General features: G+C 52.6%; 9 protein-coding genes across 9 annotated transcripts; 3 read left to right on the forward strand and 6 right to left on the reverse strand.

Annotated features, from left to right (window-relative positions):
- Window positions 1-651: 651 nt before the first annotated feature.
- LAESUDRAFT_644750 (FAD/NAD(P)-binding domain-containing protein) lies at window positions 652-2,861 on the reverse strand (the record flags this gene model as incomplete). Its single annotated transcript, XM_040903875.1, has 6 exons — window positions 652-1,557; window positions 1,681-2,122; window positions 2,189-2,365; window positions 2,428-2,523; window positions 2,574-2,697; window positions 2,747-2,861. The coding sequence occupies 6 exons, from the start codon at window positions 2,859-2,861 to the stop codon at window positions 652-654; spliced, it is 1,860 nt and encodes a 619-aa protein (XP_040768106.1).
- Window positions 2,862-2,985: 124 nt separating this feature from the next.
- On the reverse strand, window positions 2,986-3,807 carry LAESUDRAFT_422629 (uncharacterized protein). Its single transcript, XM_040902392.1, has 3 exons — window positions 3,635-3,807; window positions 3,221-3,578; window positions 2,986-3,168 (listed from the first exon to the last, which is right to left on the reverse strand). Exons 1-3 carry the CDS (start codon window positions 3,660-3,662, stop codon window positions 3,111-3,113), a joined length of 444 nt encoding a protein of 147 aa, XP_040768107.1. The 5' UTR covers window positions 3,663-3,807; the 3' UTR covers window positions 2,986-3,110.
- LAESUDRAFT_422648 (uncharacterized protein) lies at window positions 3,782-5,110 on the reverse strand. Its single transcript, XM_040902393.1, has 6 exons — window positions 4,915-5,110; window positions 4,641-4,862; window positions 4,442-4,593; window positions 4,301-4,387; window positions 3,936-4,011; window positions 3,782-3,885 (listed from the first exon to the last, which is right to left on the reverse strand). Exons 1-5 carry the CDS (start codon window positions 4,934-4,936, stop codon window positions 3,952-3,954), a joined length of 543 nt encoding a protein of 180 aa, XP_040768108.1. The 5' UTR covers window positions 4,937-5,110; the 3' UTR covers window positions 3,782-3,885; window positions 3,936-3,951.
- A 1,308-nt stretch (window positions 5,111-6,418) lies between these two features.
- LAESUDRAFT_422671 (uncharacterized protein) lies at window positions 6,419-6,753 on the forward strand. The gene has a single exon (XM_040902394.1). It carries the CDS (start codon window positions 6,458-6,460, stop codon window positions 6,629-6,631), a length of 174 nt encoding a protein of 57 aa, XP_040768109.1. The 5' UTR covers window positions 6,419-6,457; the 3' UTR covers window positions 6,632-6,753.
- Window positions 6,754-6,876: 123 nt separating this feature from the next.
- On the reverse strand, window positions 6,877-8,911 carry LAESUDRAFT_734834 (NCS cytosine-purine permease; the record flags this gene model as incomplete). The annotated part of the gene is made up of 11 exons (XM_040910547.1): window positions 6,877-7,252; window positions 7,313-7,575; window positions 7,631-7,685; window positions 7,743-7,949; window positions 7,997-8,028; window positions 8,077-8,113; window positions 8,168-8,290; window positions 8,347-8,406; window positions 8,461-8,568; window positions 8,617-8,707; window positions 8,767-8,911. 11 exons carry the CDS (start codon window positions 8,909-8,911, stop codon window positions 6,877-6,879), a joined length of 1,497 nt encoding a protein of 498 aa, XP_040768110.1.
- Window positions 8,912-9,380: 469 nt separating this feature from the next.
- Window positions 9,381-11,154, reverse strand: LAESUDRAFT_721715 (uncharacterized protein). The gene is made up of 4 exons (XM_040908060.1): window positions 10,937-11,154; window positions 10,502-10,852; window positions 10,242-10,448; window positions 9,381-10,193 (listed from the first exon to the last, which is right to left on the reverse strand). Exons 1-4 carry the CDS (start codon window positions 11,147-11,149, stop codon window positions 9,507-9,509), a joined length of 1,458 nt encoding a protein of 485 aa, XP_040768111.1. The 5' UTR covers window positions 11,150-11,154; the 3' UTR covers window positions 9,381-9,506.
- Window positions 11,155-12,152: 998 nt separating this feature from the next.
- LAESUDRAFT_615257 (uncharacterized protein) lies at window positions 12,153-12,929 on the reverse strand (the record flags this gene model as incomplete). The annotated part of the gene is made up of 1 exon (XM_040903203.1): window positions 12,153-12,929. A coding segment is annotated over one exon (777 nt), but the record flags the coding sequence as incomplete, so codon positions are not given.
- An 883-nt stretch (window positions 12,930-13,812) lies between these two features.
- Window positions 13,813-14,546, forward strand: LAESUDRAFT_422876 (uncharacterized protein). The gene is made up of 4 exons (XM_040902395.1): window positions 13,813-13,831; window positions 13,894-13,981; window positions 14,037-14,293; window positions 14,355-14,546. Exons 2-4 carry the CDS (start codon window positions 13,920-13,922, stop codon window positions 14,363-14,365), a joined length of 330 nt encoding a protein of 109 aa, XP_040768113.1. The 5' UTR covers window positions 13,813-13,831; window positions 13,894-13,919; the 3' UTR covers window positions 14,366-14,546.
- A 180-nt stretch (window positions 14,547-14,726) lies between these two features.
- On the forward strand, window positions 14,727-16,344 carry LAESUDRAFT_755880 (uncharacterized protein; the record flags this gene model as incomplete). Its single annotated transcript, XM_040912095.1, has 4 exons — window positions 14,727-14,927; window positions 15,008-15,358; window positions 15,409-15,615; window positions 15,664-16,344. The coding sequence occupies 4 exons, from the start codon at window positions 14,727-14,729 to the stop codon at window positions 16,342-16,344; spliced, it is 1,440 nt and encodes a 479-aa protein (XP_040768114.1).
- Window positions 16,345-17,079: the final 735 nt, after the last annotated feature.

The raw sequence follows: 17,079 nt of genomic DNA on the forward strand, positions 1-17,079 counted from the left end.
GGTATCCTAGTGTCGCGAATTGCATGCCTTTGAGCAGTCCTGCGACTGCGTGGACTTGGATGTGTGCTCATCTAAATGAGATGTAGGTTTTGTAAGAGACAAAGGAAGTGGCCGAGGTTGGGGAGGGAAACAACAAGGTGGGATTGGGCCACTGTGGCGCAGCATCGAATGTGGCATGAGGCTGGGCGCTAACGCCTGAGCCACTGGGTCGCGTCCACAATGCGATCATGTGATCGCGTTGTGGCTCATGCCACCCAAGATGCCACCGTATTCTCCTTCAAAGCTTCAAGCTTCAGGTCTCAGCTGTGGGCTCATTGCGAACATTCGAAGTGCATGAATGCAGCAGTATAGTCTCTTAGAGTCTGATATGCTTTTATGGCACACGCTCCGGATTGCACAATGCCGTGCTCGCAAAATGATGTGCACAAACGTGGGGAGCGTTCTTCTTTGCATCACTTCGGAATGCTACGAAGGCGATTCGGCAGTTTTACACAATGTTCGCAGTATTGAAGGATATTTGCCAGGCAGGTAAAATCCCTTAACCTCATAGTACGTATCAACATTATATGTATACATTCCGCCTGCTTTGCATAACGACATACATTCGCGATATTATCATCATCAACGGTATTCTCAAAGACCAGGCACCCATCAAAGCGACGAATGCTTCGTAGATTCCTCCTGTCCCTCCACGGAGAGCTCCCCGACGGCATGCTTGAACTCCTGCTGCGCAGTTTCCGCTCGTCTGTTGACAGACTGCACAAAGCGACCGAAATACTGCGCAAGGCCGTCCCAACCTGTCACAGGCGCAACGAAACCAACGATCTCATCCGGACGAAGGACCACGATGGCGCCCTCGGCGGGATCTACGCCGTACCTGCTGTACGCTTCGCCTGTCTGGTCGTAGACAACCTTCCCGAGGGGTGATACGCCAAGGGTCTCTGCAGGTTGCAGCGCGCCCTCCCCGCGCAAGATCGTCAAGCTCTGGAAGACATCCGCGAGGTTTCGGGTGAAGGATTCTACAGAATCGATGTACTCGCGGAGCTTGCGGTATTTCTCTGCGCTTGCCTCGTCCAATCGTGCACCGCTGTCGACTGGATGCGTCTTGCCCGCGAAAATGAGGAGGGTGAACCGGCGACTGGAGGAAGCAGCGAGCTCCTGCAGTCGCTGAGGTAATCCGTGGCCGGGGCGGAACACTGGTGCATCCGGGGCACGGTGTCCCACGGTGACACTCGAATAAGGCTTGTTGGACGGGCTAGCCAGATTGAGCAAGTTCTCCGGATAGGAGATGCCCAATCCGACGGTGAACCCTGCGCTTTCCCGGAACACAAGATCCAGATAATCATTGAAGTCCGCATCTGGAGGGGCATGGAAGTGATCTGGGATCTTGCCTGAAATCAGGGAAGACACATCTCGGTCCAGCTCGATGAGATGTTGTGCCGACGCGCGACGTTCCGCTTCGTACGTGTCAAGGACCTCCTCCTTGTACCACCCGTTCACGACGCCTGACAGTTTCCACGCCAAGTTAGTAGCATCGTGAATACCGGTGTTCATGCCCTAGGAAGACGCGCAAAAACATCAGCTAATCTGATGGATCTGGCAGTCTCGGAGTCGATAAAAATCACAACGCGAAGCAGGAGCATGGGAGTAGTTCATATCAGCTTGAGAATGTTCACATACCTGCGCCGCTCCAGACGAGTGCGTGTGCGCCGCATCTCCAGCCAGAATCACAGGGCCCTTCCTGTATGTCTCCGCGACTCTCTGGCCAATCGCGTACACTGTCCACCAATCCAACTGAACAAACTCGAGCTTGTTCGGCGCTAACGCCTTCTTTGCTTCCTCCATGATAATCTCGGCTGTCACTCCTTTGCCGTCTGTGCCATAGATCTCGTCATTGATGACAAAACCGATCCGCGTGCGTCCGTTGTCGACCGGTAGCCACAGAACATTGCCGTAAACCTTGTTTTCAATCGCGACAGCGGTCCTCCTGGCGCCCGGTAAGTCGGTCTTGACAATAGCGTCAAGACGCACCCATTTATGAGGCGACTGTATACCAGGGAAGGCAATGTTGCTCAAAGATCGGATAGTCGATCGCCCTCCATCGGCTCCTACGAGCCACTTGCTGTGTAATAAAACCGCTGAGGTTAAGCAGTCCAGACGCAACGCGATAACATAGAAAGCTACTGACCTGCGGACTTGAACACGCTCGCCATCTTTCAATTCCAGTGTCGCGGTCACGGGATAGTCAGATGACTTGTCGAGAACGTAATCGATCAGTTTCACAGGGGATCGGAACGCATTTGGATCAAGAGCTTTGACAGCTCCGCCGACGCCATCCTCGACATATTTTTGACGAATGTTCAGGCTAGCAACCATGTCAGCATGCTGATGTTCCTTCAGATCCATATAGGAAAACTCGCAACGAACCAGAAGTCGAAGAACGTGTTTCCATCTATCTCCTCCTGGACGAAATGCCAGCCCCTCATTGGCACGACTTGTCCTTCCTTGACTGTTACTGCACTCCTGTGGAAAAGCTTGTGAGTGACGGAATATAAGGTTGCGATCGCACCTACCTCGTGATGAAGCCTGTGTCAGCTATGGTCTCGTACAGACCATTCATGTCGAGGAGCTCAAGTGATCGAGAGTAAAGTACGCATGCTCGACCGTAGAGAGCCTGTTGAGCTCGGTCATATTGTTCTGTGCTGGGATCAATGACTGACTCTCAATGAAAGCACACGGAACTCACCGACTGCGAGTACCTTGACGCCGTTCTTAAGGAGAACGGACGTCGTGATGAGCGAGGTAGGACCACCTCCAATGATCAGGACATCCACAGTGTCAGGAAATGAGTGAATCGACATATTGCGGAGGAGAGGGGGGGATGGAGTCAAATCGATGATGGGGAAGGGCTGCCGGAGAAGCCAATATATAAAGTGTTCGGTGCGGGTGGCTTCTATCACGCGAGTTCTGCGGAAATCGAACTTGTTTCTGACAGTAGCTATCTGAATTCGCAATAGTATGGACCCTCATCTTCGATGGACAGGACGGATCGGTTTCGGCAACAAGCCTGGATCAACCGTAATGGGAAAGCCCGTGTAACCCGCGAGCGCTCAGGATCCCGATGATGGGAATCTGCATGCAAATCCCGACATCATTATAGATTGCAACCTGCAATTGTCATCGACACAGTGCTGGTGCAAGCATAAGGGAAATAGCGTACCTTTGTATGAGCACGGCGGCTTGTACATGGCATGCTGCCGTGGTGCGGCCCCATATGGGCCGCGAATGTAGCGCTGAGGCGCTAACAGCAACTCCTCGGCTATCCCCTCGTGTTGCCCGAGGCTCCGCGCTACTAAGTCTCCTGCACCAAACCTCATCAGGAGCCAAACATCTCATCTGACTTTCTAGGGCGGCCACCAATGACCTGCAGCCAAGCCAACTTGATTGCTCCTTCTGAAGAGAGCCGGTTGATTTATCAATTTCATGCAACGCATGAGTGCACCGTGCAGATGGACGTTTCGCGTATTCTTTGATGTGTGTTTGGGTTCTAGGCCCACGAAGGTGGGCACGATCAAGTTCTATCAAAGAATACAAAGGCGCTTGACTTTTGATGGTGAATGTGAATGATGCGAACCGGAATGGTGCTCATTTCGACATTCCATGTTGCTTCGTGCTATGTATAAGAGGTCATCGCCACCGTGCCACTCCAATGGACAATCGTCGATTCAGTGTCAGCCTTACATAAAGAAAGCACCAATTCTCCGCTGCAGTGCAGCCTCGCTATCGGTGCCTCGTGGGTACTGCGGGCGATCTCGGTGTAGAAAGTAAACTTCTCGACGTTCGACTGCGATCAGCGGTTGACGGACATCGTGAAAAATAGTGACACTTCAGGGTGAACGTCTGCCGCCAGCTGAAAACTGCAACGAAGTACTCACTTCCTTTGGAACCATCTCATCCCACCGTGCTGTCCGAGAGACTCGGGTACACTGCCCGAGACCTTCGGTCACCGACCTGCCAAGGTGGAGCGATTCAGAGCGTCATCGCAGATTGTGATTTGGAACAGCCTGCTTGTTTGCGAGAGCGGAGGTAAATTTCCTCCTTTGGGCCACCGCTGCTGATGAATGACTCCCTGCTCTATTGATAGCATCGCCGTGAGTAGAAGATTGACATCACAAATGCGAGCCCACCATCCTTCAGACGCCATAAGGGGCTTGAGGGATACCGCATGATCGCCATCTCTCAGTATCTCTCAGTAGTCCGCTCCGAGGATCACGCGCGGAGGCAAAGCTCAAGAACCCACCCTTACTAAACCGCCCATGCAATACACGTACGTTGAGATCCGTGTGTCGCCGCTTCCGGCACGATTATCGACAGCTAGGTGTGCTCGCTAACGCAGCCATCTTCAGTGGAACGCCACCGCTGTGATACCATTACTATTCACCAATGTGAATTGAGCTGAGCCATGGCGCCATTCAATCGCATCATCCGGGTCCAGGGATCGGTGGATCCCAAGGAGATCCAGCTCCGGCGTTATGCGTAGCGATCGGGATGATCGCGACGGGCAATCACCCAGATGTTGCAGATTTATCAGCCCTGCAAACCCGTCAACTGATAGCCAATCCGCTTAAACTTAGGATTACCTGCACGTCCCGTCCGTGGTCTAAAAGGGGCCACTGACAATACTGCATCTGTCGGTGAAGATCGCTTCACTATTTTCAGATGTTGACTGTTGCAGTGTGAGACCGTTCTGCAACTCCTTGCGATTCGTGAGATACAGCCCGAAGCATTCGGTTGAGCACTCCATCGAGAGGGTTCATGCGCGGATCGCCTGACGACTGGCACCGTATGACGATGACGACAGCCTAGCTCCTGTTGCACAACCCGTCCGCGGGGGTGTTCGCGAAGAGTACGCACATGTATTATTCTGTAGCGTCATTCCGCTGGATGACAAGTTCCGGCCCCAATAGCTTTCATATACGTCGAAGAAACTCCTTCGTAAAAAGTCCACGCCTTCTTCGCCGAGCCATTCGGCTCAACCGACCGAGTTGATCGGGAATCACTTACGTTGAGAAAACACGAAGGCTCGAGGTGAGGACCAGCGTGAGCAACTACCATCATCCCAATTGAGCTACCGGGCAGCTCCCACGAAGTGTTTACCCTTTCCACCAGGTACCCTCGTTGCCATTGGGGATACGCGGGAGTTGATTCGGCGGATGCCCCTAAGATGGAAATCTCTTGCTACGGATGAACGATACGTGAGGCTAAATAGATGGAAGATCCAGCTTCACGACCTAACGCCGTAGGCAGCACAATTGAGTCGCTCGGTCGAAGCTCCTACAAACAGTGAAACCCGGAGACTGTCTAGGCATCCTTCGAGGCCACAAATAGATAGCTGTCTGCTCCAGTCCCAACACGGAGCAGTCGACTGCTTCAATAAATCAGAGATGGGGAGTCGCATCATGATGGGCGGCACCAGCCAAAGGGAGCCTGAGGCCAGCCTAGATTGAGAAATCTGATGATGATACAATACTGCAGCCAAGAGTGTGGCAAATCAAACCGATAAGAGCATCAGCGTCCAGCATGAGTGAGGAACGAGAGAATGAGCTGGCAAAAGAGAGCAAGCTGACGAGGCGCCTAACCGACGGACATCAAACTCGCTTCAGTCTCGCACGTGACCGCGTATTGATATTCTCTTATCACGGCAGACATGGTGCGATTTATCAACGTAGAAAATTGTGTGTAAATGTCGACTGATTTCTTACACATGCGACAAATATTTGCAACCACGGCACTTCATGTCGAAAATGTTTCACTTTGGCTGCGAATGTGCACTATTTGCCATTTAAATGCTACATTGGCAAACCTTTGCCACAAATGTAAAACATCAGCCGACATTCCCACACCATTTTTCGCACTGATAAATCGCATCATGTCTGCCGTGTATGGAGTTGCGTAAGGCTCAAAGTTGCGTCTCTCTCTCCCCGAGTTCAATCACTCTGCGACAGATATACGGGATGCATATCTTGAGGATTATTTAATAGCTAATTATTACTCTCAGCCACCATCGAACGGTTTGCAGATCAAGTCTTGACTCTTGACATGCCTGACTTCAACATATGCATGTAAAGTTCTAGCCTGTGAGAAGAGGGTACAAATGCTTGTGTTGTAATGTCTGAACATACGGCTAGTCTAGCATGTAAATCGAGTTTATGCAGTGGATCACACTCTCGACCAAACCCTGAATATTATCCTGACGCCAAGCCCAACGTTGGCAATGACTTTGACTTATCGAATGCTGGGCCGCAGATTGTACACTGCTACGTGCAAGAGTTGCGGACATCTCTTTGTGAGTTATCAATCAGTGACCGATGCTGAAGGTGCAGGACCGATCAATGTCTGCTATCAATAAGCAATTGCTCATCGGTGAAAGACTGAATAGCAGCAGTGCATTCTAAGAATGCAGCACCAATCCAGTGTGATTCATCAGCACGAGCGCAAAGCACGCGTCTACGAAGTCGTCGTCCATATTTTTCCGTCATTCATCGGACTTACCTCTCCCCCATGGGACCTCTTACACTGGATAGCACAGCATACTCGTCTCTTTTCATTTCCGGGGAAAGGTGCGCGCTAATATACCGACCATAATCGCGCCCACCTGACAATTGTAAGGAGGGCTTGAGAGCTCCAGGACATCGTTGCCGCTGACGATATTCGTGCGGCCGCTGCTCGGTCAGGACAGGTGACAGATGCAGAGTTTTTGCACATACAAATCCACTGCGCACCAGGTCACGATGTCTGTCGTTGGTTCTACTCGGCATAATGATGACAGGTTTTTTTTCACAAGCTCCGTACCCTGCCCAATACATTTACGTAACCTCATACCATCTTGCGGAACCTCAGCTCCAAGTACCGCAGCGGCACATAGCACAACCCCGTCACCGTAAACGCCATCTCGAACCCGATGTCCCCCGTCCTCTGCGCGATCGGCCCAACGAACCAGACTTGGTCCATCGACGGCACGATCAGCCCAACAGAAAGCAGACATGCACACACCGCCGCGAAACCCGGCGGCAGGCGGCGGTAATCATCCCAGTACCGGAGGTTATAAGAAGAGAAGTCGCTTCGGCGGATGACAAAGTGCTCAATCAGCACAACGGCGCAGAAGGCGCTCGCCCAGTATCCGATGATTCCGAGAAAATTGCTCAGTGTGTCATAGAACTTGTGTTGGCCGGCAATAGACAGTGGTATGACGCTGTAGCAGATCACGTTTAGCGAAAAAAATTATGACAAATCGGCGACAGGGCACACGCACATGGCGACCGCGAGCAGCGAGAACATGTATCGCGGCACAGCAGCTGCAGGAGGTATGAACACTTGGAAAGACATGCAGAAAGAGTAAAACGTCGGCGCAAGATTGGCGGTGACACTGAGCGCGAGAAGAACTGTGAGGAATTTCCCAAAGTTGCCTGCAGGGCGCAGCATCGCCTCGAGGAGGCCGCCGACGTTTCCGTTGTTGTATCCATCGTTCCATGCTGGAACATATGGCAAAGCCACGGCCACTGCCGCGCCAAAACACTGGATGGTAATCTGGTGGACGTCGTTAGCGAAGTCCGCAACACCATGAAGCAACAAGCATTACAACGGGCACGTTGAATCCGAGATAGGCGGAGATAAAAATCTTCCAACTGCCAGTAGTAAAGTGATGTCAGCCAGCGATACATGTAGAGGCTCGAGCAGCTCACCTCGCAACGTCAGGGGTATAATAAATAGTGTAGTCAGAACATATTGGCGCGTAGGTAATGACGAAACCTGCGATGATGGACGCAAAGCTGAGGACAGTGGATGCCGTCGCAGGCTCTGCAGGAGCAGGATTGCTGAGGTGCTTGCCACCGAGTCCAAGAGCAACGACATATGACACCAAGACGGGTATCCACGCTAACCGTTCGTACCTGCCGGGCGGTCAGGTAGTGACCGGGTCAAAGCAAGGAGGACCTACCATGCTAGCAATTTATAACCGCCGAATGAGATCTACTGGAGCAATTAGCACGGACCTACGCGATATAATCTGCAACTTACAAGCAGCGATACTACTGCTATTATAACAATTCCGACGCTGCTCGCCATGTCGCGTCAGTGAGCATGCTACAGAGCAGTGATCAAGCCTGACCTCCATGAGAGGCTTCCATTCGTGATGCTGGACAACGTTTGACCTCCGAGTATAGAGTTGAGAATACAGTAACCGAGGCCTGTCGCCATGTTAAAGCAACTCATAATGATGACCCCGAAGTAGCTGCGAAGGTGACACGCTCAGCATTCGTTCTCCCGCAATCACGGGAGAACACTCACCCAAAGCTGTAGCGTGCTTGGCACAGCTGGCGCAGCCCAAGTTTTGGTCCCCACGTTGATCTGCACGGAGATCCATCAATCAGAAGATCGGCGGAATAGAACTCGGATACATACAGATAAGCCGGTGGTATGTTGCATAGCAGGTTGAAGAAGAGGATCACGAGGCATGATTCTCGCAGACTCAGGCCGTAAAGCAGAGGACCTAGCGTGCCGGCGGAGAACCTGGAACAGGTCGGTTCAGCCGTCGCAGAGCAGAGAATTCGCACTTACGATAAGATATTGAAATTTGCCGACAGCCATATGAAGAAGACTTTGCTGTATTGCGTGTCGGTGCGATCTTCAAGTGGGACGGGCAGGATGCCTTGATCATCACGGCAGCATGAGCAGATGTGTAGCGCTGGACGCAAGGATACGACGCACCTCTCTCCTCCACACCCCAGCTCAGAAGCTTCCGCGTCCAGCGATTGCGGAGCTGCAGATCGCATGCCTCCTTCTCTACTACCGAGCCAGCGTCCTTCTCGGTGTCGAAGACGGCGTCCAGCTTCTCCTTCGAGTCGGAGTTCATGGTGGACGTATAGCACGAAGAGCGAAGCGAGATAACGTTCGACTGAGAAGTGCAGGAGTCATGCGGAAGATCGTGGTTGCAACAGCATTTCGCTTCCCCACCGGTAGACGGCCGCAAGCAGCGCTAGCGGTGTTTCCTTCGGCTCCTCTCCTGATCCGCCACCGTCAATTTTCGTGCCCTAATAGAGCTTTGTGAGCAAACATAAATCTCGCTCCATCATGATGCATCGATGCTCCTCGGATACCAATCGACCACGATACCATGATTCGATGTCGAGTAATGCATGCTATTAACCGAACAGCAGCCGAGAGTGGCCTGAATGATGTACTGACCGGTGGCACGCCATTGTGAAGAGCACTAGAGGCGGATCCGAATTTGTCCGATGGTTAACCAAGAACTGCACTGACCGCATCGTTCTTAATCTCCATTCATACGTTGTGCACTGGTGGGAGACGGTATGAGGCTGTAGCTGACTCAAGCACGGTTGATGAAGCATTGCGCATCAAGTTAGGCAACGTGGCCTCACGATCAACAACGCATGTATAGTATGCACTGCGGTCTAGAAATCTATGATAGCCTTTTGATCCTCGCACGTTCAATGCGCCCATTGGTGTACGCGCACGAGCTCCATCAGAGCCTCGAGCACAGGGCCTCTTCGCTCCTTCGTGAACAGAACCTCTTCATGACCGATGTCTTTCCGATATATCACCTCAATTCCCTCTCGCTGCCATCGAAACTCCTCCCCTTCCTCTCCCGTAAAGTACCTCCTGATCTCCTTCGTGTCCAGCATCAAATCCTGCCCCGCAAGCACCACAGTACACTTCTTGCCATCCAGGTCGTCCTTCCAAAGCGCATTCTCCGTGAGGAACATGTTACGCGCAATCACCCGCGACGTATCCGGATCGCGGCAGACAAAGTACCAGAGGAGCCACTCCGGTGCGAGCCGCGGCTGGAGGTAGACGAAATTGCACGTCAGGTCGGGCATATACGCTAGCGGCGCGATGGGGTCGATAAGCACCATGGCGGCCACTCGCGGAGAGAGTGCAGGATCTCGAAGGATGTGGGTGGTGATGACGGAGCCGTACGAGTGTGCGGCTATCACGACCTGCGATAGTCCGTGACGGTCGAGAATCTGCCGTATAGCATCCATCATGGCATGCCGCATGAGAATGGGCTTGGTGATTCGCATGCTGATCGAGAGGTTCTCGATAGCCAATATCCCGACGTCCGGATCTGCGGAGATGATGTCGAGCAGGAATGGTACGTAAGGTGTGAGTCCTATCTATGTCTCTCATCAGCTGCGTAATACACAGATCTCATACATACTCACCCCTACGCCATGTAGGAACAGCACCGGCAGCTTGGACTTGCTACGGTGCGGCCGGTACCAATAACCCAGCTCTGGATGCGGCGACCGGTTCGAGAATAGCACTGACGCTCGCGGAGGAAAGCATGGTACCATACTGTGGGCCTCGTAGTGCCGGAACCCGTTCCAGAGCAATACGAGCGACATGCATGTGTCCACCAATGCCACGTTCTACGCTACTGATAAGCGCTTGCATGACCACAAGGAACACTCGAGGCACTCACAATATACAAAATAAGCGGTCTATGAACCATAGATACTCTGTCAAGCGTGAGCATCATGCCCTTGCGACCCGCAACGGACTTGTCCTCAAACCAGTGGCCGACAGTAGCCTCGACTCGGGTTACGTACTCTTCGAGCTCGTCTTTCCATTCTGGCTGTAGGTCCGACCGTCGGGAATTGAACACATGGAGAAGGAGAACGTCCACTAGCTGTTCCCGCGATATGTACGAGTGCGGCTTGTCCAGAGTCACGAACCATCCCTTCGCACCCTTGGCTTTGCAGAGGTACGGAAGACATTTGTTAAAGAGAGCTCGGCGCTCTTCGCGGGATGGAGTAGGCGGGAGGATAGCGGGCTGGCAGGTGAGTTAGCTCATTATCACTTACAAGTCGCAGGAGACGGAGGTGAGCCGAGACGAATATGTCTTCACGAGAGATACCTTTTGTAGCATCTTCCGTCGAGGAAGGTAGACTAGGGCGTAGAAAGCGACCTCGGCGAGTGCGTACCACCCGAGCCATTTGGAGTAGATCCAGTGGCCGGTGAAGCAGCTCAGCAGCATGTATGCCATGCTCAGCGGTGTCACCAGTCGTAGGGAGGCCAGCAGAGCTTGGACGACGATGTAATCGACCTGGAGCCACGATTGTGCTTCCATAATGTCTTCACTGCTCTTGATAAACGTATTTTATAGGAGTTATAAGCAACTCGTACCTGGCTGTCTGACCGATGGCCTGTTGAGGATGTTCGAAGGACGGTGATACGGCGGCAGTCACTGGCGGCAGGACGCCTCCGATAGGGCCAGGGGCCGAACATCATTACGGACACCACGCAGGGCGAGAAGAAGAAACACAGCGGCACCTTTTGATCAGAAGGATAGGCGATCATTCCATTGGGCCTGAAAGGAATATTGGGGGTCCTACTGCCGCTAGCACGCGGGACAATCGTGTGTCCTCCCACTCCATATTCACACGTATACGGTCGGGTGCAGCTACAACCGATTGGCCGTATACACTCAGTGAGCACCTATGTAAGCTACGAGCGATCAAAGGGGCAAAGCGGACACGAAGAACCATGATTGCTAACGAGAGTTACAGATGACGAGATCGCACTCGTCTCCCCGCGTTACCCATGCATTTGCATTGGTTGCGCCTCGCAGACTTCCTATCTCAGCCTCGTGTGCACAACCAGGGGCGTCACAGAAAGGAAGACCATTAATATAAATAGCTGCAGCACGATATGAGACTTCTTATGTAAATCGATATCGCTAAGAACACCTGACATGAGATCCCTTGCTTAAAGCCCATCACGAACGATAGCGATGTGCATGAGTGTACAAGGCCGGCATAGCTGGATGTTTGAAAGAGACCCTCCGGGCGGTTGTCTTGATGAGGGTCAAGGGGACGTAGACAACCCTGACCAGCGGCGGTGGCATGGGAAGGCATGGCCAAAGCAGGCCTAGTCACCGTTTCCAGCCAATATAAGATCGGAAATGATCCATCTTGCGCATCCTGAGCGATGCTCATAGCATGGAACAATGCGCTCGATGAGACGGGGCCTCGTCCAAAGGCATACCATCCGTGCGCCACGCCGACCCTAACTAACCTCACGCCAGGCTGCTCGGGGTAGCCGGGCACTGTCACGAGGCACTTTCACGCCGGCGGCGTCCACTTGAGCACTCGCTGTCCATTGAACCACAGACCCGGGCGGGAACTATGCATAGCTGATGGGTTCAACGGGTGTTCCCAGCGGGGTTGGATCTGGCCGCGGAGGAGGCCCGAGCTGCTCGCAAGCGCTGGGTTGAACACGAGCGCACCAAGTGTACCCTGAGGGTCCTCCGATCCTGGCGTGGCCGCATTTTCACCTTCGTTTGCATCCTGACCTTCCTCTCCGCGGGGTTCAGTCTCTTCGTCTGAGGATGCGAGCTCCTGCGGGGCAGGATCATAGGAGAACTCACGCGGAATGTGCAAGAGCACCAGTGGAAGCGGCGACGAATTTGCTCGGAGCAAAGTGGCCTTCGTGAACGGCGAGGACGAGATGAGTACTCCGACGACTGGGTCTGACGCGAACGTCCACGAGTTGCTGAATGATTTTGCCTCGTCTTCATCGACCGTCAGCACGTCTGGAGATGGCACTTGCGCTTGGCCCTTTCGCGAGACGGCGAGGTAGCGGTAGAGCACTCCCTCGAGCTCGCGGAGATATTTGGGCCCCATCTTTATCTTTTCATCTTTGCATTGCGCGACGATGCGGTATCGCTTCCGTTCGGACAACGCACGAGATTGAGCGGATCCGTCGGACGTCGACGGTAGCCACCACCAGCCGAGAAGGTCGATCCCTCCGTCGTTGCTCCCTCCAACGCGTTTGAGACTCATGGATAAGTGCTCTTCAGCCAGAGCAAGCGAACGATTCTCGAAGATGGTGCCTTGTTGAACGGTGGACGAGCTTTGTGACACCATAGTCCGTACGGAGACAGCGGCGCGGAAAGAAAGCCGCATCATGGGTACTCGTACTACAGCGTGGACAAGCTCGTCAACGTAAGACAAAGAGGAGATACGACAGGATACTTCCAATGCATATATGCTAACCGGAATTGATACTCGTCTCTTCGAGATCAGACGCTTGCCAACAGGCAAATAGAGAAGACGGTCCACCTCCGTCGAATGCGCACGAAGCGAGGTCAGTCGAGAGTCTTGTCCAATGCGAAAGTTTGCGTGTGGGTAAACGTCCAACGTTTCGCTCCACGTTTGGAAGGCCGCTCCCACGATCTCAACACTTGGAAGAAAGTGGTCTCGTACGCATTCCTCTTCACTAATAGGCAGGATCTTTCAGGGTGTAAATAAAGAGGAATGATATGAGACTAGAAGAAGTAACTGTGGCAATGTCACAGCAAAAAGGCACCAATTCTCGTCGCAGGAAAGGCAGTAGAATTGAATTGAGTAATTGAGTCTTTCCCATCAAGTGAGTAATTTTGAAGAAAGGCTTAGAAAAGGCCCATTTCGAGTCTTTTGGGAGTTAATTTGTGCTAAACTGCCTATATTAAGCTAAAAAGAATGATACAATGTCGTAGAAGGGGAAGTCAAAGGGAATCTAAAGGGAATCCACAAATTTACGCATCCTTCTCGCAGGAGGAATCTGTACTTTCTTTGCAGTGTATATGTTTCCGGGATCTGCCAGGGATCTTGAGTCACTTACTGGGCTTCGGCATCAGCGGTTTCTGTTGAATCCCCGACACTCCGCTACAGATATGTATCAACAAGCCAACATTTTATACTCCGGCCACTTCCGAACGGAGAGCTTAAACGCACGCTAACAGCACTGGATCAACAGTCTAACCCCGTAGGTCCATACCTTCTCGTGCCACCACCGCCACTGGTGACTGAGCGTCGTTTTTACTGTCATCAGACTGCTGCTCGCGGCATATACTTCAAATGTTACTCCGGTCTTGCACGGTCATATGCTCATCACCATCGTCCCTCGTGTTGAACTTTGGGCAGCGGATCTCAAATTAGATGTTCTGGCGGTATTGATTGACGTTCAATTAAAAGATCTCACGTTGTGCTCCAGCGAGCCACCCATAATGCCAAGGCGTGTATTCTTCCGAAGGAACGGCCAATCTGGATGAGGACGAGGCTGAGGGAGGGAGTACTAGTCGAACTTAGTATCCACCGCTCGAATGATACGCGCGAAAAAGAAACGGGGAGACGAGTGCGATCCCATCGGCTGCGACTCGCGTCTGTAACCATGTTTCTTTGCATCCCTTTGTTTCAATATCTACTGCGCTGGCGCGATTGCTTGCAGTCAGGTACGTCATATAGACTCAATCCTATGCGGTCATTCGGTTATCAATGCTATAATAATCGCAGCCGATGCGTAAATTTGCCAGCGTCCGCGTGCTAGTGGAGATCGCTAGCAGCAGCCCAAACCTCTTTCTTTCTGAGGCCCAGTGGAACGAGCTCCTATTCGTCCGATGAGTGCAGCCGCGCTCCATTCTTCTCACCCCTTGGCGTTCAGCTGCCGTTCTTATAAGGAGGAAGTACGACTTCAAGTGGCGACGTCCGGCTTCGCCCTACTACTACCGGAAGGCGTCCTACCATAAGTGACTACCGCATCACCGTAGTCCTGTTACTCGTCTCGGAAGGCCGGCTCACACGAGGTAAAAGCTCCTTACATCTCCTGTTCACTGTGTGTGTGTGTGTGTGCTGAGAGCAGCGATAGACATCAAGCAAGCACATTCAATGCTGTTCCAAGTCGATTACATTGTCATTCGAGCGCTGATAACCTCGCTGCGGCTGGTAATTCCGCTTAGCATAGCATACACGCTGTTGAGCTACTATTCCGGCCACTGGATCTACTCTAAATGGCTCGGATGGTACGCGCTCGTGGAGGTCGCTTTCTACGCCCTGGTCTATCTCCCTCGACGGAGGATGCTGCAGAAGGTATTTATCTTAGAGATCTATCCATCTCGACTCCTGTCTCTTGCGATTTGGAAGTGACGATGAGCTAAATCATCTGACAGCCCGCTGTGCTCCCGCCTACTCCGTCCCACGAAGAGCGCCGAATTCTCTTCAACAAATGTCTCCCGTATCTCTGCAAAGCCAAGGGCGCAAAGGGATGGTTCCTGACCCTGGATAAGCCGCACTCGTACATATCGCGAGAACAGCTAGTGGATGTCCTCTTGCTTCATGTGTTCAATGCTAGGCGCGAGGAGTTGCGTGCGGGACGGAAAGACGAGCTAGAAGATTACATCGCTCGCGTTGAGGCTACTGTCGGCCACAAGTTTGAAGATGAGTCCAATGCGGGCCAGAAAGGTATGATGCCCACGCTGGACGAGGTGCGTGTGTTGCACAGGCCGCTCATTTGGTACTTTGTGAGAGCCAGCCTGTTCAATACTCGTTTATGCGCTCATGAGCTGAATAGAACGTCGCGTTCGTGGATACCTGCATGTCGCTTACATTGCTATGGAACGGATTCGGGCACTACGAGGTCCATCGTAGGATACCGTGCTTCCCCCCGCGAGCATCGGTGCTATTCTCGAATCGGTCGCCACATCCAGAGCTGGGTTATTGGTACCGTCCGCACCGTAGCAAGTCCAAGCTGCCGGTGCTGTTCCTACACGGTGTTGGAGTGAGTTTGTACGGAAGTTGTGCACTGTGCGGCTAACGAGAAGTACAGATAGGGCTCACACCTTACGTACCCTTCCTTCTCGACATCGTGTCCGCAGATCCGGATGTCGGGATAGTGGCTATAGAGAACCTCTCCATCAGCTCGCGTATCAGCGAACCTATCCTCAAGCGGCATGCCATGATGGATGCTATACGGCAGATCCTCGACCATCACCGGCTATCGCAGGTCGTAATAGCCGCGCACTCGTATGGCTCCGTCATCACCACGCACATCCTCCGAGATCCTGCACTCTCTCCGCGAGTGGCCGCTATGGTACTCATCGACCCCGTCGCACCTTTGGCGTACATGCCCGACCCGATGTACAATTTCGTCTATCGCCAGCCGCGGCTCGTATCGGAGTGGATGCTCTGGTACTTTGTCTGCCGCGATCCGGACATCTCACGGGTGATTCAGCGCAACTTCTTCTTCACGGAGAGCGCGCTCTGGAAGGATGACCTAGATGGCAGGAAGTACACTGTGGTGCTTGGGGGGGAGGATCTTCTGCTGGATACGAAGGAGATTAGGAGGTACTTTACGGGAGAGGAAGGGGAGGAGTTTCGATGGCAACGTGAGGGCGTTGAGGTGATATACCGGGGAGACATCGGGCACGAGGAGGTTCTCTTCACGCAGGAGCGAAGACGCCCTATGCTCAAGGCCCTGATGGATTTCGTTCGCATACCTGAGCAGTGAACAGATTGAATGTGCCAGAATGCGCTCCAAAGTTCTTCGGAAGCTCTTTTGATTGTAACTTACGTGACACGAAGGGAACACGCAAATACGGCTGACTCCTCCTGGCCAAACTGCCTATGTCAAGTTAAAAAGAATGATACAATGTTGTAGGAGGGGAAAGTCAAAAAGAAATTTGCCAGAAACCTCTGGTCACTCACCATATCATATACTGGGCTTCGGTATTAGCGGTTCTGTTGAAACCCCGACACTCCGCTCTGTACTAACGGTTAGCACGCAAACCACACATTTTATACTCCGCCCACCGAACAGACAGCTTAAACGCACGCTAACAGGACTGGTTCAAGACTCTAACCTCTGTATGTCCATACCTTCTCGTGCCACCGCCACTGGTGACGGGTTTTCACTGTCATCAGACTGCTGCCCGCTACGTAGCGTCTACTCCAAACAAATCAAGTTACTCCTGTCTTGCACGATCATATGCGCATCGCTATCGTTTGTCGGAATGAACTTTGGGCAGCGGATCTCAAAGTCAGGTGTTCTAGCGATGTTGATTGACATTCAATTAAAAAGGTCTTGGCACGTTGTGCTCCAGCGAGCCACCCATGATGCCGAGGCATGTATCCTTCCGAAGTTACGGCCGATCTGAATGCAGACGAGGTCAAGGTAGGAAGTACTAGTCGAACCTAGTATCCACCGCTCGAGCGATGCGCACGAAAAGACGGGGAGACGAGTGCG

Source organism: Laetiporus sulphureus, assembly GCF_001632365.1.
Source record: "Laetiporus sulphureus 93-53 unplaced genomic scaffold LAESUscaffold_5, whole genome shotgun sequence".
Lineage (NCBI taxonomy): Eukaryota > Fungi > Basidiomycota > Agaricomycetes > Polyporales > Laetiporaceae > Laetiporus > Laetiporus sulphureus.

Bases quoted from the DNA above. Each gene is read 5' to 3' on its own strand.
- LAESUDRAFT_422629 (XM_040902392.1), bottom strand. From the start codon at position 3,662: ATGGAATGTCGAAATGAGCACCATTCCG. The intron at 3,579-3,634 runs GTTCGCATCATT...ATTCTTTGATAG, and splicing joins TCGAAATGAGCACCATTCCG to AACTTGATCGTGCCCACCTT. The intron at 3,169-3,220 runs GTACGCTATTTC...TGACAATTGCAG, and splicing joins GCCGCCGTGCTCATACAAAG to GTTGCAATCTATAATGATGT.
- LAESUDRAFT_422648 (XM_040902393.1), bottom strand. From the start codon at position 4,936: ATGACGCTACAGAATAATACAT. The intron at 4,863-4,914 runs GTGCGTACTCTT...AACAGGAGCTAG, and splicing joins GACGCTACAGAATAATACAT to GCTGTCGTCATCGTCATACG. The intron at 4,594-4,640 runs GTAATCCTAAGT...ACGGGTTTGCAG, and splicing joins ACCACGGACGGGACGTGCAG to GGCTGATAAATCTGCAACAT.
- LAESUDRAFT_422671 (XM_040902394.1), top strand. From the start codon at position 6,458: ATGCAGCACCAATCCAGTGTGATTCATCAGCACGAGCGCAAAGCACGC.
- LAESUDRAFT_721715 (XM_040908060.1), bottom strand. From the start codon at position 11,149: ATGGAAGCACAATCGTGGCTCCAGGTCGATTACATCGTCGTCCAAGCT. The intron at 10,449-10,501 runs GTGAGTGCCTCG...TCAGTAGCGTAG, and splicing joins GACCGCTTATTTTGTATATT to AACGTGGCATTGGTGGACAC. The intron at 10,194-10,241 runs GTGAGTATGTAT...TGAGAGACATAG, and splicing joins TGTTCCTACATGGCGTAGGG to ATAGGACTCACACCTTACGT.
- LAESUDRAFT_422876 (XM_040902395.1), top strand. From the start codon at position 13,920: ATGTTACTCCGGTCTTGCACGGTCATATGCTCATCACCATCGTCCCTC. The intron at 13,982-14,036 runs GCAGCGGATCTC...TTCAATTAAAAG, and splicing joins TCCCTCGTGTTGAACTTTGG to ATCTCACGTTGTGCTCCAGC.